A 24,152-nucleotide genomic window follows, 5' to 3' on the forward strand; every position below is an offset into this window, starting at 1 on the left:
CTTGAAAACGGAATTACGAAACCTAATCAAGGCCGAAGTAAATGTAACAGAATGCGTTATGCAAAAGAAACTCGATGAGGCAGTAGCATGTTTTGAAGCATGGAGAACAAATATGGAAAAGCACATGGGGGATAAAGATGCAATAATCGAGGAGCTAAAAGGAGAACTGGCGGCTTGCAAATCTGCAACTAAGGAGAAGGGAGACGACCAACCTTCGGTGCTGAAGGAGCTCGAGGACATGAAGGATCAGATGAAAGCTCTACGGGAAGGAGATGAACAGAAATCGAAAACGGTATCTTCATGGGCAGAACGTCTTTTTAAGACACAAGAAAAGGTTGATGAAGCAGAGAAATGGATAGAGGATGCAAAGAAAGGGAAGGCCCAGATGCTCGAGACCACACCTACTTCTACCATTATTAATATGACCATTGAGGAAGAGCAGAAAAGGAAGAATCGGGCTCTGCATGTGCGGGTCACAGGAGTCAAAGACAAAGAGAACGTAGATGAAGAAGTGAAGAACTGCTACAACGCATGGGCATCACAAAGCCTACTCACACAAGTGTATGGAGAGTGGGCAAGAAAGGAATCGATGAGAAGGAAACGTAAAGGATAGGGCACTTATTCTCCGCTTCCTAAATATAGAAATAAGGAAAGAATTTCTAAAGAAGAGGCCAACTCTTAAGAAAACCGGTATTTTCCTGGGAGATGACCTTACATTGGCACAAGTGGCACACATGCAAGAGTTGATGCCAGAGATCAGGGCAGCAAGAGAAAAAGGGAAAATCGCCTTTTATAGAGGAGGGAAAGTAGTGGTTCTGGAAAAGCACTCAGCATGACGATGCGAAACCTATGGGGCGACGCTCCGGATAGCGGCGTGGAATTGTAATGGATCATATCAAGGTTGTTTCCGTACGTACGTACGGTATGGTTCCGTACCGTACGGTACGTTCGTACGTACCCGCGGGGGGGGGAAACAAACAAACAAAACCTCTGGAAAAAAAAACCTCTGGAAAAAAAAAACGCCGACGGTGCCTATTCCCCGTGGTCGGATTAGGTGGGCGAGGCCTTTAATAAGTCCACCTATCCTATAATGGTTATTATCACAACAGAGAATCAGAGAGTAGAACAGAGTCTCTGCACAGTGTCTGCACAGAGACCAAGGAAGGATTTGCCGCCACCGATAAGGTTCTTTCTCCCTCCCTCCTTCCCTCCCTCCCTTTGTGTTTGGAGTCTGCAAGGAGGCACTCTAGAGTCCTGACCTCGCGAAAGATTGTAAGTTTTGTATTCAACTTGGAAGTGTGCGTTAATTATGTTGCAGAGTTATCTAACGGTTACTTAACTTGTGGGGTGATTTCAAGTGTTTTTTGAAAGTTGTGGCTATGTTTAAGTATTGTGTAGTGTTTTTAAACTAGATAGGTTGTATATAAATTTGAAATTCTTTGTATTTTTAGCTTTTAAAAAATATACTACGAATTTTACGTACCTTATGGCCCAATCCATACGGTACAACGTACAGTACGTACCGAACACGTACCGAATACTACGTACCTTACAACCTTGGATCATATAGGCTAGATGTAGGTGCCTTTGAAGACAGCGTATGCCACATGCGAATGGTTATTTATGGGAAACAGCTGGTCGACCAGACAAGAGATCTCTATAGGGTAGCCGGGGTTCTAGAGGAGTAGCAGTCTTATTTAAAGAGGAGCTGAAACCACTACTACAGATTATCAAGAAAGATGAGCAAGCAAGGTATATGTGGGTGAGAATGAGAGCCAAGACAGGTAGATTTCTATATATCGCTATATGCTACTTCCCTCCAAGTACCTCAGTCTACTCCTCACCTAAAGGACAGTCCCCTTTCTCCATATTGAATAATGACATATGGGAGTTCTCTAGAGATGAAGACATCGTTCTCTTAGGAGACTTTAATGCCAGAACGGCCAACTCTCAAGCAGTATTCTATGATACTTCTGAGGAAATGCTCAGAGAAGTGGATTTATCATAGAGGCGGCTTACTAGAAACTCACAGGATAAAGAACACACTGAATATGGGAGACATCTCATGGAGATGGCAACTATACATGGTTTGGCCATACTTAATGGTCTAGAGAATTTCCCGTTATCTGGGGGATTCACATGCTTCCCGCACAGGCATGGGGCCAGTACAGTGGATTATGTCATGACTTCACTAAGCTTTATTTCTAGTATCGAGGACTTTAAGGTGGGACCCAGACCAGTGGGGATTGCAGTGGATCACGCTCTCTTGACCTTATCAATCTCCTTCCAATACAATGCCTCTCAAGTACAAAGGAAGAAGACACACACAAGATATACTTTCACGCCAGAGACTGATTCAGTCTATGTGGAAAAGATCTATAATAGGATGTGGGCAGCCGAGCCAGTATATACTGTAGAGGAGATTACTTCTCAGTTAACACAGATACTACATGGAGCAGCACAAGAGGCATACCCACATACTCAACCTGATCAGAAGAGACGATCTGGGAACATGCCTCAAAACAGTTGGTATGACGAGGAATGCAGAGAGACGAGAACCCAGGTCCAGAAAGAGCTTACACTTGGGATCATCACATATAAGCAGTCTCGGATTTCTCTTCGGCGTATAGTACGTCGCAAGAAAAGGGCATTTTCAGCCAATCTCGAGAAGGATTTATATCAGCTCTTGTGTCAGGACTCACATGAGCCCTGGCGCTTATTTCACGAGCACTCACCGCCTCCGACGATTACTTCTCCTGAGATTTAGGGTCAATATGTAACATCATTATATATGATTTCTGGACAGCCTCCACTACCAGATCCCCTAGAGCCATGCCCTGCTACTAGTACTTTCTTTACTATGAAAATGGTGAAAAAAGCCATTGATAAGATGAAGACAAGAAGAGCATATGATCATGATGGTTTAGTAGCAGGACATCTGATCCATGCAAGGGATCTACTTTCAGAAGTCCTTGCTCGTCTGTTTAATCGGGTCATGTGTGAAGGATTACCTGAATCTTGGAATTATCTACTATCGTACCTATTTTCAAGTCAGGGGATCCTATGATACGCGGGAACTACCGTACCATTATGGTAGATCACACATTGACCCGACTGTATGCATCCATTCTTGAACCAAAATTGAGTAGATGGGCACAGAATGAGGGCATAAGGGCAACAGGACAAGCTGGATTCAGAAGGGGTTATTCCACTTTAGATCATATTCTTACGCTCAGAGCCATTATTGAGGAAGGAAGAGCATACGGGAGAAGGATGTATTGTTGCTTTGTGGATTTTCGGAAAGCTTTTGATACAGTACCAAGGGCCAGATTGATGCGCAGGATGCAAGAGTTAGGGGTCCGCAAAGAGATTATTTGGGGGATCATGGCCTTATACGGGTCAGTAACTGGGTATGTACGTACTCCAGAAGGGGATTCCGACATTGTTCATTCCACCATTGGAGTAAAGCAAGGATGCCCACTGTCCCCTACTTTATTTGGTATGTACATAGATGAGGTATCAGATTACAGAGGGGTGACAGAGGTGCTCAACTTGCAGGGTCATGGATCCCTTTGTTGTTGTATGCATATGATATTGTATTTATAGGAGAATCACCAGATGGAATGCACAGGCAGCTAGATGCATTACATAAATTCGCGGAGGACAGTGGACTGTCGGTAAACTTGGGTAAAACCAAAGTTATGGTGTTTAACACCACACCGCAGTGGGTTAGGAGATCGGCACCTACATTTGCATATGGCCAGGATACAGTAGAGTACACAGATGCATACACATACCTTGGGGTGGTATTTGCAGGACCGAAGTTTACTCTTAAGAAAGCAGCGGATGCTAGATTGTCTAGAGCCTCTGCGGCCTTGGGAGGGTTGGAGAGGATGTGTTCACCAGTGCAGTTTCAGGAACCACTAACAAAACTTTGGCTCTTTGATACTGTGGTGGCTTCGGCTATGCTTTATGGGGTCCAGATTTGGGGACCATCTGTGGATCAGGATAATTGGAAGTTAATGGAGAGACCTTTGGTATCTATGATTTCCCGAATGATTAGAGCCAAGGCCTCCGTACCACACGCGATTACCCAAGCGGAACTAGCTGCCCCTCCGATAGAAATTGAAGCTCTTACCAGATCAGTGTCCTTTATACATGGTTTGTGGGATACAAATAATTGCCGATATACTAGACTGGCCCTCGAATCCTCTCGACAATTAGCAATGAAAGGGGATACATCATGCTGGTATGCACAAGTGTCCTCGTGGTTTCAGAGACACAGGTTCAGTATGGAAAGATTACCCCCCTTCCAATACTCTCTTGAGGCTCCATCACTGGCAATTACACGAACGGAGATTATTCGTCAGGATCTTATACACTTGGATACTAAGAGGACATGGGTAGACCCTACACAAGAATTGGGCACGAAGATGGCCGACTACAAAGAAAACTTCCTACAGCTATCTGAAGATGGATTTGTGATTCGCCGAGCTACATGGATACCCACCTGTCTCATGGTTTGAGATGTGCTATTGGTCAGATTCGTACATCCTCACACCAATTGGAAATTGAATTTGGCAGATTTAGGGGAATCCCACCTGAGAGCAGAATTTGCAAGTTATGCCGAATGGAGCCGGAGACAGAATTACACTACATATGCCACTGCACTCTATACTATGAGATACGTGGGCGCTTCCATTGCCTATTTAAAGAAGGCTTTCAAGTTTCGACCTCTTGATAGAGTCATGCAATACCAAGATCAAAGATGCTTAGGCTTGTACCTATTGGAACTACATCGGCACAGGGATAATCTAATGAGAAGACAAAGAGCACTACAGCCTCAGAGGCAGATCACAGATTTCTTCAGATCGAGAGAAGCAGGAGTGGAAGGAGAAGCAAGAGGCCAGCAGCCAGCACAAAGGAGTACCCACATTCATACCAAAGGCACCCTCATTGACAGGGCGATTGAGCTTAGGAAATCGAGACGACCACGACCGAGATGCAGAAGCACACTTCACCGGAGGAGACTACAACAAAGGATTAGAAGCATTCTAGCCAGACACCCAGAATCCTCCTAAGAAGTTTATTTAATACTTTGTATTTAGTTTTTCACATTTATTTTCACACTTTCACACTTTTTACACTTAGTACTTTAGTACTAAGGTACCCAGACATTGTAACAGATTCACCACTTTTGTATCAGTTTCGTCTCATAGGTCATTCTGGCCTTTTGAAGATGTTAATATAAAATTTCATTTCATTTCTCCCTCTCTCCCTCTCTCTCTCTCTCTCTCTCTCTCTCTCTCTCTCTCTCTCTGTGTGTGTGTGTGTGTGTGGCATTCTCATAGACCGAGCATTGGAGCTAGGGAGATCTAGACGACCCCGATGGAGAAGAGGAGCTACACAGTTTCGAAGGAGGCTACAGCAAAGGATTCGAGCCTACTTTTTCGTCGTCCAGAGTGCAGATGAAGATGGATCTCTACTTCCCTCCCATATTGTCTACACACTGTACTGCTTAGTTCACACATTTCACGCCTTTCACCTTTCACACCTAGCAGCTCAGTTTAGGATTCCGCAGTATTTATATTTTATTATCCTAGTTTAATTTATTTTGTTAATCTGACTTTGTATCAGATACACCGCATTGTAACTTTATGGTCTCATAGGTCACTTTGACCTTTTGAAGACGTTGATATAACATTTCATTTCATTCATATCTCTCTCTCTCTCTCTCTCTCTCTCTCTCTCTCTCTCTCTCTCTCTCATCACAGTGGATCAGGAGATCAGCACCGACTTTCACATACGGTCAGAAAATTGTAGAGTATACAGATGCATACACTTACCTTGGCAATGTCATCATTGGGCCAACGTTTTCTTTGGGGAGAGCAGCAGAGACTAGACTGAGTAGAGCTTATGCAGCCTTGGGAGGCTTGGAGAGGATGTGTTCGAAGGTTCAGTTCCAGGAACCTCGGACAAAGTTATGGCTCTTTGATACTTTAGTAGCCTCAGCTATGTTGTATGCGGTGCAAATATCGGGACCTTCTGTAGGCCAAGATGGTTGGAGACGTATGGAGAGGCCCTTGGTATCTGTGATCTCTCGACTGATCAGAGCCAAGGCCTCCGTACCCCACGCTTACCAGATCAGTCTCCTTTGTGCACAGCTTGTGGGATACTACTAGAGACAAATATGCTGGATTGGCCCTTGAGTCTTCCAGGCAGTTAGCTCTTTAGGGGGACACTTCATGCTGGTATGCACAGATGACATCATGGTTTCAGATGCACGGCTTCACCATGGACAGGCTGCCCCCTTTCCAGTACTCTCTTCAAACACTCTCGATGTCTCTTACACGGGTGGAAATTACTAGACTCATTCGTCGAGACCTTAGCCAGTTGGATACCAGGAGGACATGGATAGAGCCGCCACAAGAGTTGGGCCCGAAGATGGCTTTCTATAGAGAGCATGTTCTCCACCTCTAAGGAGATGGGTTTGTGATTCGACCCAACTACATGGATACACATGTCTCATGGTTTGCGGTGTGCCATTGGTCAAAAACGCACATCCTCACATCAGCTGGAGATTGAGACTGGCAAATTCACAGGGATACCAACAGACAACACGATATGCCGCATAAAGCCAGAGACAGAGCTACATTACATAAGTCATTGCACAGTGTACAATGAGATTCGGGGCCGTTTCCACTGCTTATTCAGAGAGGGTTTCGGTCCTTTCTCTAGGGTCATGAGTTATGAGGATCAGAGATGTCTTGGGCTATATCTACTTGAGTTACACAGATATAGAGATACTTTTTTGGGGAGAGCTAGAGAGAGTCCCAAAGACGGATTACATATTTCTTTTTGCTAGATATGGGACAGCCAGAGGAGCAGCCATCACTGCAGAGCTCGGCCCACACTCATTCGACCACTACCGGCACTCTCATCAACCAAGCACTGGAGCTACGGAGATCCAGACGGCCACGATTGAGGAGAGGGGCTACACAGCATCGACGAAGACTACAGGAGAGGATTCGAGCCATACTCTCTCGACATCCAGAGTGCAGATGACGATGGATCCACGAGAATGTAACTTGTTGGTCTCATAGGTCATTTTCATCTCTCTCTCTCTCTCTCTCTCTCTCTCTCTCTCTCTCTCTCTCTCTCTCTCTCTCTCTCTCTCTCTCTCTCTCTCTCTCTCTCTCTCTCTCTTTCTTTTTTAGGGATATATGTAGATGAGTTTTCAGATTATGTACAGATAGAGGGTGATAGAGGTGCTCAGCCTGCAGGGACATGGATTCCGTTGCTATCATATGCTGATGATATTGTGCTGATCTCAGATTCTCCAGAGGGGATCCAACGTCATTTGGATGCATTGCATGTATTTGCATGGGACCATGCATTGTCTGTGAACCTTGGTAAGACCAAGGTAACGGTGTTTAACACCACGGCGCAGTGGGTAAGGAGGTCCGCCCCCACTTTTACATATGCTCGAGAGATTATGGAGTATGCAGATACATACACTTATCTTGGGGTGGTTTTCAATGGTCCAGTATTTTCCTTGAGGCGTGCAGCAAATACGCGATTGACCAGAGCCTATGCAGCATTGGAGAGACTCGAGAGGATATGTTCGCAGTTTCAGTTCCACAAACCTCGGACAAAGCTTTGGCTCTATAACACTTTGGTCACTTCAGCCATGTTGTACGGAGTGGAGATATTGGGACCCCTCAATTGATCATCATAGCAGAGCTGGCAGTACTGATGGATGGAGATGTATGGAAAAGCCCTTGGTGTCTATGATTTCTCCGATGATTAGGGCCAAGGCCTGAGTACAACATGACATTGTTAGGGCGGAGCTCGCTGCTCCTCCATTGGTAGTGGAGGCACTCACTCGATCTGTTTCATTTCCGCATAACACTTGGACTCTCCCTAGAGACAGATTTGCTGGATTAGCACTAGAGTCTTCACGACAACTGGCATTACAGGGCGTAGTGGGTAAGGAGGTCCGCCCCCACTTTTACATATGGTCGAGAGACTGGAGTATGCAGATACATACACTTATCTTGGGGCGGTTTTCAATGGTTCGAGCAGGCCCCACGGCATAACAACACCAGAGGCATACTGCTTGATCGGCGATAAGAGTTGGGGCGGTCCCGTCGCCGACGGATGAGGGGGCTTTCTCGACATCGACGCAGACTGTGACAGAGGATCCATACCATACTGGCACGACATAGGAGTTGTCCCGACAGAGTGCCTACCTTGGAGGACATTGAATCTCTAAAGCCGTTTGGATACTGATGTATATGTATATGATGCCTCGACTATCAGAGAGCTCCATTGTATCAGCTCACCCTTTGTATTCCCTTTGTATCAACTTTCACCCCACCCCTACCCACTATTTTCTTTTCAGTTCTTTGTACTTTTTGTACCCAAACCTGGTATTAGATTCACCACATGTAACCTTTTGGTCTCATAGGTCATTTTGGCCTTTTGAAGACGTTAATATTACATTTCATTTCATTATCTCTCTCTCTCTCTCTCTCTCTCTCTCTCTCTCTCTCTCTCTCTCTCTCTCTCTCTCTCTCTCTCTCTCTCTCTCTCAAATGCTTCTACGATCGCTGTTGATGATTGGTGACGAAACCCTAAAACAAACCTGCAGCAGCAGGCCGGTTGGGGTAGCAGTCGATCATGCTATCTTGTCTTTCACTCTATCGTTCCAGTTCAACACAACTCCATTGGGAGAGGCCTTCACACATACTCGGTATACCTTCACGAGGGAGACGGATCACGTATACACTGACGAGATATACAGGCAGCTATGCACTCGGGAGCCAGGACGACCACTAGATGAGCTCACCCAGATTCTGACATAGACGCTACATGATGCAGCATCAAAGGCATATCTATTATCCCCACAGCCAGCCTACACGCAGATGATCTGGGAGCATGCCTCAAAACAGTTGGTATGATGAGGAGTGTAGAGGGACGAGGATCAGATTACAGAGAGAGGTGCTCATGGGTACTACTACACATAGACAGTCACGGATTATCTTCAGCCGCCTACTAAGACAAAAGAAGAGGGCTTACCTATCTCAATTAGAGCGTGATTTGTATCAGTTGTTTATGAGTCGGGACTCTAGTGAGGCATGGAGGCTTTTCAATGAGCACTCTCCACCGCCAACCATCACTTCCACAGAGACATGGGGGGAATATGCGACATCTCTCTATACAGCATCGGGGCAACCACCTTTGCCTAACCCTCCAGAGGCATGCCCAGAAACATGTACTTTCTTTACTGCTGAGAGGGTAAGGAAAGCCATTGACAAGATGAAGACAGGAAGAGCACAAGATCATGATGGTCAGGTAGCAGAGCACTTTATCCATGCTAGAGATATGCTTGCAGAGCCTCTTGCTATGATGTTTAATAGAGCCATGTATGAGGGTTTCCCTGAGACTTGGAGTATGTCCACTATTGTGCCTATCTTCAAGTCGGGAGATCCTATGCTTCCCGGGAATTACCGAACCATCATGGTTGGTCACACTCTGGCTAGGCTATATGCATCAATTCTTGAGCATGAGTTGAGTGCATGGGCAGAGAGAGAGAGGGCATACGGGCAGCAGGACAGGCAGGGTTCAGGAGAGGTTTCTCCACTCTTGACCAGATTTTGACACTCAGAGCCATTATCGAGGAGGGTAGACACCATGGCAGGAGGATATATTGTAGCTTTGTGGATTTCTGCAAAGCCTTTGATACAGTGCCCCGACCCAGACTCATACGCAGATTGCAAGCCATGGGGTGCCCACAGAGCTGATCTGGGGGATCTTAGCTTTATACAGGACAGTGGTAGGACAACTCAGGGCATGTCCGACATGGTTCACTCCACCATTGGGGTGAAGCACGGTTGTCCCCTATCTCCGACTCTCTTTGGGATATATGTAGATGAGTTTTCAGATTATGTACATACAGAGGGTGATAGAGGTGCTCAGCTTGTAGAGACATGGACTCCGTTGGTATTATATGATGATGATATTGTGCTGATCTCCGATTCTCCAGAGGGGATGCAGCGTCATTTGGATGCATTGCATGTATTTGCACGGGACAGTGGATTGTCTGTGAACCTTGGTAAGACGAAGGTAATGGTGCTTAACACCACGGCGCAGTGGGTAAGGAGGTCCGCCCCGACTTTTACATATGCTCGAGAGATTGTGGAGTATGCAGATACATATACTTATCTTGGGGCGGTTTTCAGTGGTCCAATATTTTCCCTGAGGCGTGCAACAGATACGTGATTGACCAGAGCCTATGCAGCACTGGGGAGACTTGAGAGGATACGTTCGCAAGTTCAGTTCCAGGAACTGCGAACAAAGCTTTGGCTCTTTGACACTGGTCACTTCGGCCATGCTGTATGGAATGGAGATATGGGGCCCCTCACTTGATCATCATAGCAGAGCTGGCAGACCTGATGGATGGAGATGAATGGAGAAGCCCTTGGTGTCTATCATTTCTCGGATGATTAGGGCCAAGGCCTCAGTACCACATGAGATTGTTAGGGCGGAGCTCGCTGCTCCTCCATTGGTAGTGGAGGCACTCACTCGATCAGTTTCATTTATGCATAACACTTGGGCTCTCCCTAGAGACAAATATGCTCGATTAGCACTAGAGTCTTCGCGACAGCTGGCATTGCAGGGAGATAGATCATGTTGGTATGCAGAGATGGCATCTTGGTTTCAGTTACATGGCTTTAGTATGGACCGGCTACCCCCATTTCAATACTCTCTAGATGCACCCTCCATCTCCCTCACTAGGTCAAAGATTACCAGGCTCATCAGACAGGATTTGATTCAGTTGGATATGAAGAGGACATGGATACAACCTACACATGAGCTAGGTACGAAGATGACTTTCTATAAAGAGCTTCTTCTCCAACTCACGGAATATGGTTTTGTGATCAGACCAAGATCCATGGATACTCATCTATCCCACAGGATACGATGTGCTATTGGTCAGATACACACATCCTCACATCAGCTAGAGATCGAGACAGGTAGATTTAGAGGAGTACCCGTTGAGTCCAGGATTTGTCAGGTGTGCCAAATAGAGCCAGAGACAGAGCTACATTACATATGTCACTGCCCAGTATACTATGAGATACAAGGCCGCTTTCATTGTCTATTCAGAGAGGGTTTTGGGCCACTTTCTAGAGTCATGAGATACCAGGATCAGAGATGCCTCGGATTATACTTAATGGAGATTCGCAAACACAAAGAGGACCTCTTGAAGAGGGGTACAATGAGAGAGATCCAGCAACAGTGAAAGATTACAGATTTCTTTCAGTCACAGACAGAGGAGTTCGAGCAGCCCCCACAGCATATCAACACCAGAGGCACCAGAGGCATACTGCTTGACCGGGCGATAGAGTTGGGGCGGCCCCGCCGCCCACGGATGAGGGGGCCCTCTCGATATCAACGCAGTTTGCAACAAAGGATCCATACCATACTAGCGCGACATAGGAGCCGTCCCGGATACTGATGTATATGTATATGATGCCTCGACTGTCAGAGAGCTCCATTGTATCAGCTCACCCTTTGTATTTCCTATTCCCTTTGTATCAGCTTTGACCCCACCCCTAACCACTATTTTATTTTCTTTTCAGTTCTTTGTACTTTTTGTACCCAGACCTGGTATTAGATTCACCACATATAACATTTTGGTCTCATAGGTCATTTTGGCCCTTTGAAGACGTTAATATTACATTTCATTTTCTCGTATTAGACAAGTGGATCATATGATGATGCTGTTATTTTTTGGTCTCTTAGGTCTATTAAGCCTTTTGCCTTTCTGCCTCTGATCTAGGACTGTCTTCAATAATTCTCTTTTGTTTACAAAGCTCCATCATAATACATTCAATTTGTACTTTACTGTATTTTCTGCCCTTGGAATTTTATTTTTTCTTTATTAACTTCATCTTTCAAAGAAGAAAAGTACAAAACAAAAGAAACGATTTCAAGCTGTTTTTGCCAAGAAAGTTGGCATAATCAGAGAAAAAATTTATAAATTTGGAAATTCTGATACCTCTTGAGCTGCAGCAGCCTTCCTCTCTTCGTATTTGTCTCCAAAGTCCTTCCTTGATGGTTTCTATTCATGTCTTTAGAACAGAAATATTAGCAGTTGTTTAAATTTGATCATACAAGAGATAAAGAACGTAGCGGAGCTTATTTTCTCAAAATTACAGTAATTTAACCAATTTAGCAGGTCATTCCTTTTTCAAACAAAATATACCGAACAGGATCAGAAATAAAATTCATCAAGGGCCTCATAATGCTTCCGTACACCTGCTTAGCCATGTGTGTATTGAATAGGGCCAAGAAAGATGAAGACAGAAAGAAAAACATAAACGGTCATCTTCAGAGACAAAATGGACTTATGGGAGCAAAACAACAAAGATTTGTCTAAGTGAGCTGAAATCTTTTTCTGCAAAAACTTGTGATACAAGATTGGTGTATTGCTGAAAATGTTTACCACTACAAGGGGAGAAGAAAGATTCGCATGCTCATAGCTCTTGAGGAATTGCCCAGATTACAAGTTTAGGGTTTGGATTTAAGCCTAGAAGATTGTAAAAGCTCAAAAGGACTGTTAGTCGTTTTATAAGATTCTGCCTGATATAGAAAAAGCTCCTACAATCCGTTGAAAACTACTACTATTGGCCAAATCTCATCTCTATCCCACCACATCGCAAGCCAACATCCTAAACTTTGTGTAGTGAACATCCTAAATTCCAAGGCTGCAAGAGTATTAAACAAAAGAATGCATGCAAGCAAGCAGCATACTGGGTAAATATTGCCAATGGGTAAGAGGACTCAAAGTGCATAGACCAAAGGTCCCCATCACCTTAAGACTTAGGGGTCCAGTTGGCTAGCCAAGTTTGCAAAATCTTTCGATTAAGTGAGAATACGCAATGACAATACTAGAATGGGTGACCTCCTGGGAAGTTTGTCCCTTGCATTTCCTGCATGGTTTTTTATCCCTTGCAGTTTAGAGACAAAGTCGCTAATTTGTGAGTTCTAAGACTCGCTGTCTTGTGAGGCGGCTTTGTGCATTGTGTCCTTTCTATTATCGTAGACAAGTTGGCACCATGAGGAAGGGGATGTTGGGAAAATGTTTTTTCTTTTTTTCCAAGAAAGATCCACCTATTAGTTAATGAAAACTGCCCAACGGGCTGCAAGCTGCCCCGACAAGAGGGGGCTACATCAGAATGTGGGGAGACTCTCCTAGAGAAAAAGTGAGATAGGTACAATGACGGCTAGATTAGGAGATGGGAGGAGGAAACAACCGCACAGGTGGGCGGTAATGCCATCTAGGAGCCCCATGGACCATGGTGTAGAATGGCCCTGGATGCTAGAGTCGTAGCAATGCCTCACGACGCTCCCGCATACGCCCTGAAGCCTCTCGAACTATCCTACAAGTGTATGGATCAGCTCCAGCCAGATGTCATGTATAGTCTCCACCGAGTGGAATGGGGAGTGCCTCAAAGGTGTGGAAACAACGGGCTCTCCAAATGAACCAAAGAGTCCGACTGTAGATAAGCTCCCAACAAAGCTCTCTATCACTGCTCCACTCCTGAGGCGTAAGCTCTATGCCAGGCTGGAGTGTAGGCCAGCCCTCCTGTATCTCAATCATCCGGCTAGCTGAAGAGAACTCAAAACAAAGTGCTGGGCCCGTGAGGGTGGACCAGGCAATCGCATCCCAAGTGTACTGCCTAGTCGACAACAAGGCGGGCATCAGCCGTAGAATCCAAAGCCAAAGCTGCTGCACCATGGGGCAGTCCCATAGACAGTGCCTCTGTGACTCAAGTGGGTGGTCACAAGCGGCACTGTAGCGCGGATAATGTGTCGTGCTCTCTACTGTGGGTGGTCCTCAGTGCAGTGTGCGTGACAATCTCACTCAAACAACCGAACAAAAAGGAAACAACAGACATATACAGAGCTCACAAAGATACAACAGCAGATCAGAACATATGACTCGACTATCTCAAAGACTGATACAAACTCTGGCGTGGCAGCACACTCAGCTCCAGCCAAGACTCACAGGTACAATGGGGGTGTCGAGGCTCAGATGTGCAGGGATAGTGAAGATGTGCCCTGTGAATTGACTCGCTCTAGACGACTACATACAAGATAATACCACTGGCCCAAAACGACTACTCATATATATCACCATAAAGAGCCACCAACGGCTCATAAATGTCAACCATGTGGTGACTTGGCCACAAGGTCCACTAGACCACCGTCGGTAGATACCCTGGCACGTGTCACTCCCGAGACCAGAGAGTCCGTCCAGTGTGAACCAGACCAAGTGTAACCAACTGTCCAATTGTCTGTCCTGTGAAGTGACACTGTAGCCCTACTAGAGGTTGCCCGCCACAAGACCGCTCACCGTCTTAGTGAGAGGAATACTGAAAAAACTGTGAAGGAAAACCACTAGGTACTGCATCCGTAGCTCTTTCTTGAAGTAGGTGTTAGGCCCATGACCATACATACCTCAAAAGTGGAGTTAAAAACACTACGATGCTTGCAATCGCCTTAAGCCTCTAATTAGGCAGGAACCCAGTATGTATGATTGCATAGCCTAAGAATCCCAATTGGCAAAATTTGAGGCTCTACAGCAAAGAGAGAAGCTCAGTTTGATTCCAACGCATCTTTATCTTCCCTAACCATAGTGATAGGAAAATGACCTGGTTGCAGATTAACCTTGCCACACTTTTTGCAACAACACTCTTCTCGAAAAGAGCTATGACCATAAGCCCGAGTAACACTGCAAATAGGGGTAAGCTCCATCATGATGGCAGAACGAAAAAGCCCTCACAGCAACAGGATGGGCAGCCAAGTGAAATCTTGATAGCCAGTTGATCATGCGAGGGGGAAAAACTTGATGGGTGGGGGGTAAAAACAAGTTGAGGCTGAGAGGGGTGGGGAGGGCTAGATAGGGGTAAGTGGAAGGGAGGGGGTGGGTAGGGGCGAGGGGGGCTAGGTAGGGGCGAGAGGGGGTGGGTAGGAGGGTAGGGGCGAGAGGGTAAGAGAGGGGGTGGGTAGGGGCGAGGGCAAGAGAGGGTAGGGGCAAGAGGCGATGGAATAGGGGACAAGGGGAGGCAAGGGCGAGGGCAAGGGGGAAGGATAGGGTTAGGGCTAGGGGTGAGGGACTAGGGACTAGGGACTATGGGCTAGGGGCGAGGGGCGAGGGACTAGGGACTAGGGGCGAGGGACTAGAGACGAGGGGCGAGGGGCTAGGGACTAGGGGCATGGGGCGAGGGAATAGGGGACAAGGGGAGGCAAGGGCGAGGGCGAGGGGGAGAGGGGGGAGGGAGGGTGAGGCACTAGGGCGAGGGTTAGGGGCGAGAGGGGGAAGGGAGGGTGAGGGACTAGGGGCGAGGGGGCAAGGGGGAGGGTAGGGCGAGGGGTAGTGAGGGGGAGAGGGGGATAGTGTAGATAGGTGCAAATAGGGAGCACGCAGCTACCATGAGCAATACAGCGATCATGATCTTAGAATTCATCTTGCAGGACGGGCTCTGTGAAGGGAGTTTGCTATACACAAAGGAGAGCTTTGTTTTGGTCGGAGAAGCAGACACCAAAGGTGTTGATGTTTCAGGGGGTGTGAACTCCTGTAGAGGAGATTTCTTATTGCTTCTATACTTCTTCAAAGGCTTAGGTGGTTCATTTGGTGTAGTTACTGTGGCACCATTTGAAGAGGGTGTACCTTCATGCAAAGAGTGAATAGAGACTCCATAACAAGGCATAGATTTGGTAGCCTCCAACCACTCCAGCAGATCTTCATCTGACCCTTCAGGTGTAGTAGGTTGTTCTTGTTCAGGTTTGGTTTCCATTGACAAAGAAACTTGCTGCACCACGGGATCCATACCACCTTCTAAGAGAATGGGTTGCATCGAGGAGCCAGAAGTATGTATCCACATTGCGTCGTTTCCCCAATCATGAAGTGCTTTAGTATGCCTCAACCATGGTCGACCAATCAGCAAAGGAAATCCTCCCTCCACCTGAGCAATACTGACCACCACAAAATCCAAGCTAAATGTGAAGTCTTGTATCATTAGAGGCACCTTCTCTACTATGCCCTCAGGGTAGACTGTCTTTTGGTCTGCCAATGTAACAGTAAATGGAGCAGGGCGGGTAGGCTGAAGGCCCAAGGCCAACATAGTAAATTCTGGCATCAGATTGATCCCAAATCTACCATCCACTATGACGCCTGAGAATTAGAATAGACACAGTGAGACGAGGACTTTTATAGTCGGTGAGAGGAGCAGCTGGATATGAAATCATGTAGGACTCCAAGGGCTGCACACGTAGGTGCCCGCCACGAGGCCCTGAACCAGGGTACAAAGACTGGATGATGGAAAGGGTGTCACTTCTCAAATTTGCATCAAGTCGAAGCATGTCGTACAGTGACACTTGTTGAAAAGTGTTTTTCAAGATAGACTCTGCTGTGGGCTTGTTTCCTTTGATTAGAGCTTGCTCTGGTATGTTAAGCTTCTGCAAGTCCTTTACTGCTTCGATGAAAGCACCATCGATATCTGATAGAAGCGAGGTAGGCTGGCTCTTGACACTACCTGCTGGTTTGTCAGCTACTACTGGAGGTTGACTCATTTGTGTGACAGGAGATGGAAAGATTGGACGACCAGGGAGGCTGAGGCCAAGAGCAGCTCTCTATGCCCGTGTGAGCACCCGAGCCGGCTCTTCCACTTGCTTCAACCCTTCTTCAGAGGCAACTACAAGAGTGGAAGGCGGTGCCTGTGGAATGGAGCTTACTGTGATGAGGTTAAGCTTTGGAAATGTAAACTCCTGTTGGCTTGTGCTTGCAGATGTGGACGCTCGTTGTTTTGGGCAATCCTTACTATAGTGATCCTTAGCTTCAGGGCAATGTCGACAAGGAGGGGACCCTTCTGGTAAGGGACATTTGCTCTGATAGTGTCCATACTCCCCGCACCTGTAGCACAAAATTGGCCTATTTGAGGGGCGAGGTGGTCTCTGTCCTTGCTGCATTGGATCGGATGCTGACATGTAGAAGCTTTGGGGAACTGAAGGAGTACTAGCATGATAAAAGCTGGGGGATGTAAAGTTGTTGTACATACCTTGCATAAGAGGTGTTGTCAGCAGAGGTGGCATCGCGTTCTGATGGCTATATGGTGACACCAGGTTTGATGCAGGTGTAAGCCCTTGTTGGAGAGAAGGACCTAGACTTCGTTGTATCTGTCGTAATCCCTTGATATAGTAGCAATCCTTGTCTTCATGCTCAGACTTCTCGCAGAAGTGGCAATAAGCCCGAAGGAGACAGTCCTGTGGAGGATGTCCTGAGAGCGACACGAGCTGCACCATACCATAGCCTTAGTCTCTTGTTGAGACCGAAGCTCTTCTAGCTCTCTCTTGATTTGATCCAAAGCCTCAAGATGTGGGGTTTCTCCTGGCGAAGAGAGATATTTCTCCTTTTGAAGAGCGCGTTGAAGTTTTAGGGCTTCAAGTTCTCTACGTAAAGAAGTCAATGGATCAGTAGGACTTTCCGAAAACACAGAGGGGGTCTCCATGTGAGGGGAGTTATTGAACAGTTTCCTAGCCCCCTCTATCCTAGTAGCAGCTGCAATGAACTCCTCCAAAGTGGGGTCGGAACAGAGACTCTCTCTGAGTTTTTGTTGAGAAGTTTTGGGAAGCGCCTTCTCCACCCACTTCTTCACCATGAATTCACCGGGTTGCTGAGGAAGCTTGGCAACCAGAGACTTGGTCTTAGTCATAAGCTCTGCAAAAGTCTCCTCTGGCCAGAGCACCATGTTGGCTAACTCATCCAACACCTTCTCCTGGTAGTCACCAGGCTTGAAAGCTGCACAGAACTGTTGCCTTAAGGCTGCCCAGGTTGCAAAATGGTTCTCTGCAAACTGGATGTACCATTTGTCTGCTAAGCAATCCAAGGTGGATGGAAAGAGTACCAAATAAGCATCTTCCCTGTTAAGACCACGATCCCTACAGAGAGATACAAACCTCCTTGCATGGTCATCAGCATCTTCTGAAGAGAGTCCTTTGAATGTAGGGAACTTGATGTTTACCTTAGCCAAAACGCTAGCCAACGGCTCCATGGCCCCTTGCGGAGCCTGAGCGTGTTGCTCAGTAGCCTGCTGTAGCAGAATAGGAGAGAGCTTTACTGGAGAAGGTGATCTGGAAGATGTGGAACCGGATGAAGGAATGGGTGATGTATGTGAAGGTATAGGTGATGAGGTTGATGAACTTCTACTAGGTACCAAAGGTCGTCTTCTGTTATAGTACTTCAGAGGGCTCAGTAGTGTGCTTTGACGCTCGACTGACCGCCTTGTATGTGTCATGCAATGACCACCAATCCAACCAAGCTTTGGGCAGGAAAAACTTGAACTGGTTGAAAACTGGTCTAGACTCTACTAGACCAGGTAAGTGACTAGACCAGGCTGGAGCAGGGACGAGACCTAGACCAGGCTGGATCCTTCTGGTAAGGGACATTTGCTCTGATAGTGTCCATACTCCCCGCACCTGTAGCACAAAATTGGCCTATTTGAGGGGCGAGGTGGTCTCTGCCCTTGCTGCATGGGACCGGAGGCTGACGTGTAAAAGCTTTGTGGAACTGAAGGAGTACTAGCATGATAAAAGCTGGGAGATGCAAAGTTATTGTGCATACCTTGCTGCATAGGAGGTGTTGTCAGCAGAGGTGGCAACGGGTTTTGATGGCCATAGGGTGAGACCATGTTCGATGCAGGTGTTAGCCCTTGTTGGAGAGAAGGACCTAGACTTTGTTGTATTTGCCGCAACCCCTTGATATAGTAGCAATCCTTGTCTTCGTGCCCAGATTTTCCGCAGAAGTGGCAATAAGCCCGAAGGGGACAGTCCTGTGGAGGATGCCCTGGAGAGCGACACGAGCTGCACCATACCATAGCCTTAGTCTCTTGTTGAGACCGAAGCTCTTGTAGCTCTCTCTTGATTTTATCCAAAGCCTCAAGATGTGGGGGTTTCTCTTCGCGAAGAGAGATATTTTTCTCCTCTTGAAGAGCGCGTTGTAGTTTTAGGGCTTCAAGTTCTCTACGTAAAGAAGTCAATGGATCAGCAGGACTTTTCGGAAACACAGAGGAGGTCTCTATGTGAGGGGAGTTGTTGAACAACTTCCTAGCCCCCTCTATCCTAGTAGCAACTGCGATGAACTCCTTCAAAGTGGCGTCGGGCCGGAGACTCTCTAGGAGTTTTTGTTGAGAAGTTTTGGGAAGCGCCTTCTCCACCCACTTCTTAACCATGAATTCGCCGGGTTGTTGGGGAAGCTTGGCAACCAGAGACTTGGTTTTGGTCATAAGCTCCGCAAAAGTCTCCTCTGGCTGGAGCACCATGTTGGCCAACTCATCCAACACTCTCTCTTGGTAGTCGCCCTGCCTGAAAGCTGCACAGAACTGTTGTCTTAAGTTTGCCAAGTTGCAAAATGATTCTCTACAAACTGGCTGTACCATTTGTCTGCTAAGCCGTCCAAGGTGGATGGAAAAAGTACCAGATAAGCATCTTCCTTGTTAAGACCACGTTCTCTACAGAGAGATACGAACCTCCGTGCATGGTCGTCAGCATCTTCCGACGAGAGTCCTTTGAAGGTGGGGAACCTTGGCCAACACACTAGCCAATGCCTCCATGGCCCCTTGTTGAGCCTGTTGCTCAATAGCCTGCTGTAGCAGAATAGGAGAGAGCTTTACTGGAGAAGGTGATCTGGAAGATGTGGAACCGGATGAAAGAATGGGGAATGAAGGAATGGGAGATGAAGGAATGGGGGATGTCGTATGTGGAGGTATGGTTGATGAGGTTAATGGACTTCTACTAGATACCACAGGGCGTCTTCTGTTATAGTGCTTCAGAGGGCTCAGTAGTGCGCTTTGACACTCAACTGACCGCCTTGTATGTGTCATGCAGTGAACAGTGAACAGCATAGGTCTAACACAGAACAAGTGAGGATAGTGACTAGACCACCTGGTCCAGGACCAGTGACTAGACCACCTAGCTGGCAGGATGAGGAGGGCTGGACCAGGGCGAGGACTAGACCAGGACCAAAGACCAAGGACCAGGGACGAGGACTAGGACTTGGACCAGAGCGAGAGAGGACCAGACTTGCAGACTATCTACACAGTGTAAACAAGTGTGCGGAGCCAGGTAACAACCGATTAGCTTCACGATTTTATCTCCACAAGAGTGAGACTTCCTTTGAGATCCCACCGTGATCGCCAAAATGAGAGCACTTGTAGCACGGATAATGTGTCGTGCTCTCTACTGTGGGTGGTCCTCAGTGCAGTGTGCGTGACAATCTCACTCAGACAACCGAACAAAAAGGAAACAACACACATCAACAGAGCTCACAAAGACACAAAAGCAGACCAGAACATATGACTCGACTATATCAAAGACTGATACAGACTTTGGCGTGGCAGCACTCAGCTCCAGCCCAGGACTCACAGGTACAATGGGGGTGTCGAGGCTCAGATGTGCAGGGATAGTGAAGATGTGCCCTGTGAATCGACTCACTCTAGACGACTACGTACAAGATAATACCACTGGCCCAAAACGACTACTCATATATATCACCATAAAGAGCCACCAATGGCTCATAAATGTCAGCCATGTGGTGACCTGGCCACGAGGTCCACTAGACCACCGTCGGTAGGTACCCTGCCACGTGTCACTCCCGAGACCAGAGGGTCCGTCCAGTGTGAACCAGACCAAGTGTAACCAATTGTCCAACTGTCTGTCTTGTGAAGTGACATTGTAGCCCTGCTCTACAGGCCCAGGCCACCGGATGGCCAGTGTAGACTAACCAACTCCCAACTACAGCAGCTCGATGGGCGACTAGCCACTAGAACATAATGACGCTCCTTGGCTGTCTGCTATCCCATAAGCACTCCCAAAAGTCTGTCAGGAACTCAACTATGAGACCCTCCTCCTGCCAATGACTTGCTGCAGCAAGGCGGGCCTCTCTCCGAGCAACCAGTATGTGATGCCCCAGTCGTGCTGTGTACTGGAAGAAAGGGATCATTTGATGAAGTGAAAGGATCCCGCGAAAACCACTCCCCAGGGTCCCACTACACTTGCGACAGAGGGCAACTCTCATGGGACAGGATCAAGCACATAGGTCCTCCCTCGGATGCCCACAACTCGAATCCGTTGGAAATAGCACTCTGCTACCTCTAGTGCCTTAGTAGTAACTCTGTGGAGGCGACCCTCTCACGAACCTCAAAGAGCATGCAAAGGCCTGAATCTGAGCAAGCCCTGACTGCGATGAGGACCTCAAGGGGAGCGAAAGCCCCCATCTAGCTGGCAAACGCCCGCTCAACAGGTATGTGTCACTCTACTGGTAGAGCCTCGACAATGTCCTGACACATGCTTTGTACCCCCTCATGCCGCGAAGCTCAGTGCTCTGGACCTCCTCAAGAACTGCAATAAGTAGCAACCAATCTCCCAAGGTGCCGGCTGGACCCTCTACCATGGGACCCATGAAACATGGGATCTACTGCCAACCATGTGACCTCGCTGTGTACTGACCAAAGGGTTCCATGTAAGAGGCTGCCTCAAGCGCTCCTAAGTGCATGTGGCCTAATACTACTCAAGTCTCCCCCTCAGCTGCTCCCGAGACCGAAGCAAGCTCAACACGAAATGGTCCTCCCATCTCCTACTCAGGCCCACTGCGCATCTTTGTGAAAATCAAATGAGTGGATGGACTCCAAGGGCCACCCGTCTGTCGGACTCGGCCTCTAATCTGGTGCAACAAAAGCTCCTTCCATGGCTCCTCCCTTGGCAGAAGACCCATGAAAATGAGCTTCCCAAGGAGGGCTCTACTCTACCGTGTTGGATCATTGATACCCAGCCCTTATTGAGAGCAAGGTAGTGTTTTGGCCCGAGCTGGCTGTGTGTCTCTCCTTGTCCAAAGAAAGTTCCTGATCAGCCTCTTTATCTGGCTGCTGCAAGAACTCGAGAATATCGAATAGGAAGTGATGTACCACATGGTGGCCAAGAGCACCTGGTTGGCCACAACAGCCCTGCCCAGTGCCAACAAGAGACAACCGTGCCGAGCTCCAATGTAGAAGCTTTCTTCTGATGGCTAGAAGGAGGGGAGCAGTCTGCTGCTCTGGTGACAAATAGCAAAATGGCACCCCTGGAGGAATCCAATAAAAACCCTCTCCAGGCGACAAGTGAGGCGTGGGAGCATCACCAACCCAAAAAGCCAGTCTTTCGCTAGTTGATCAATGCTCCCAACACACAGCAAAACACCTCTAGGGACTGCTCACACCCGTGCAAATTGGCCTCACAGCCCTCCAAAACCATGCCCGAGTCATCAATGCCATGCAAACCAACCTCCAGTAAGACCAGAAATTTTCTCATTGCCTCTGGGTAGAAAAGAAGCTGGAAGAGGGCAAGAGAGGAGTCCTGCAGTATTGTGCGCGTAAGCATGAAACGCTCCCCTCGACCTATTGCTAGCAACACCTGACTGTGAGCATGTCTATAAAGAGAAGACACCCCTCTGATCCATGCATCCGAAAAACCCATCTTGCGCATAGTGCCCTCAAGGAAGTCCCAATCAACTCTTTCGCAGGCCTTCTCAAAGTCGAGAAGGAACACCACAAGATCCTCTCCTCGCAGGCAGGCGAGCGCAATTGCCTCCCAGAAAGTGAAGATATTGTCAAGGATATTGCGCTCCATGACAAAGCTTGTCCGAGTCTCATGTATGATGCTCTAAAGTAATGGCTAAGTTCTCAGATTCAGAGCCTTTGCAAGAATTTTGTAGCTTGAGTTGAGAATGGTGATGGGCCGCCACTACCGAATCTCATCTCGGGAGCCTTGGGGGATGAGGTAGATCGAATCCTCACTCATGCTATCAAGCATCTCCCTAGTGCAAAAAATGTGCTGGTATGCACTGCATAGATCTTGTCCAAACACTTCCCAGTACTCCAAGAAAAAGCCGGGAGTCAAACCATCCTTTCCTAGGCAACTACCATGAGGGAGTGCCTTGAGAGCCTCCTGTAGCTCATCTGGCAGGAGAGGGCTCTCGATGATTTGTCGCATCTCCTCAGTGACAAGGCAAGGCATCTGTGCCGACACCTATTTTCTGCATGCATCCTCTCTAAATGCGGCTCGGTTGAGAGCACCTCACGGTAGAAGTTAGTAGCCACTGCCCGTATGTCCTCACGCTCTCTGGCAACCGACCTATCCATTATCCTCAACTGGCAAGCACTGGTATGCGCATGGCGAGGACCCACCATCTCAAAAAACTCTCTAGTAGCTCTGTCGCCCACCTGGGTCCACTAAGATGCGTGACCGTGCTAAGCAAACTAATGGCGCTGGTCCTCAATGGTGATCAGCTTCTGTCGAGCATGGTGTATCTGGTCCTCCATCCAGGGACTACTAGGGTGCCGCTCCTACATCCTTTGTAACGAGGCAATGCTCCAACATAGCCCCTTCTCCTCCTCTCGAGCCGCAACCGAACGTGCTTCTCTCTAAGGCCATTGGCCACTCTAGCAGCAATACTCCCTTGTGCAACCAATCTCTTGGTCCAAAGCGCAACAACCTGCTCTTTGAGCTCTGTATCTTATAACATCCTCTTAGGGATATGTATCATAACACTGCGACTCCCCTGCCTGTCGGACAGAGTAAGGATCACTCGTGCCTGGTCAAATAAATTAGTCCTTGCCAAGATGCAAAATGTACCACCCAAGTCACATAAGTGGTCACTCACATAGAATCCATCAATCCTAAATAGATTCACTCCTCCTACTCTGCAGTCTGACCGAGAAAATAAGAGGTTATCTGAAGGCCGTGCAAAGCCAGCATGCTGCTAAAAATCCGAAATTCTCAAAGCCATGCATAGTTGTTCCCATGCAGCCAACTCAGCCCCATGCAGTAGCATGGCTGCCCCCAATCCTATCTAAGGGTCCTCAAGCATATTGACATCCTCCCCAATGAACCACTGCTTTGCATGAGGTAAGGACTCCACCAAATGTGACGAGAACTCAGCCTGTACACTCGCATGGCTGGGCGGATAGACGTTCAAAAAACCCACAAGGCAGCCATGGACCTGCATAGTGACCCACAGGGCCTTGTTTGGCACACTGATGCCTCCTCCC

At 47.6% G+C, this 24,152-nt stretch overlaps 1 protein-coding gene across 7 annotated transcripts in view; it reads right to left on the reverse strand.

Moving 5' to 3' along the window:
* LOC147443237 (uncharacterized) overlaps positions 1-24,152 on the reverse strand; it is a 167,851-nt gene that overhangs the window by 72,732 nt on the left and 70,967 nt on the right. For all 7 annotated transcript variants that reach the window (XM_086529146.1, XM_086529145.1, XM_086529142.1 and 4 more), the window contains one exon: positions 12,068-12,130. In XM_086529146.1, coding sequence (XP_086385272.1) covers positions 12,068-12,130 — 63 coding nt within the window. The remainder of the gene's footprint in view (positions 1-12,067; positions 12,131-24,152) is intronic.

This window comes from Adiantum capillus-veneris, chromosome 14 (genome assembly GCF_014529385.1).
Source record: "Adiantum capillus-veneris isolate H3 chromosome 14, ASM1452938v2, whole genome shotgun sequence".
NCBI classification, from domain to species: domain Eukaryota; kingdom Viridiplantae; phylum Streptophyta; class Polypodiopsida; order Polypodiales; family Pteridaceae; genus Adiantum; species Adiantum capillus-veneris.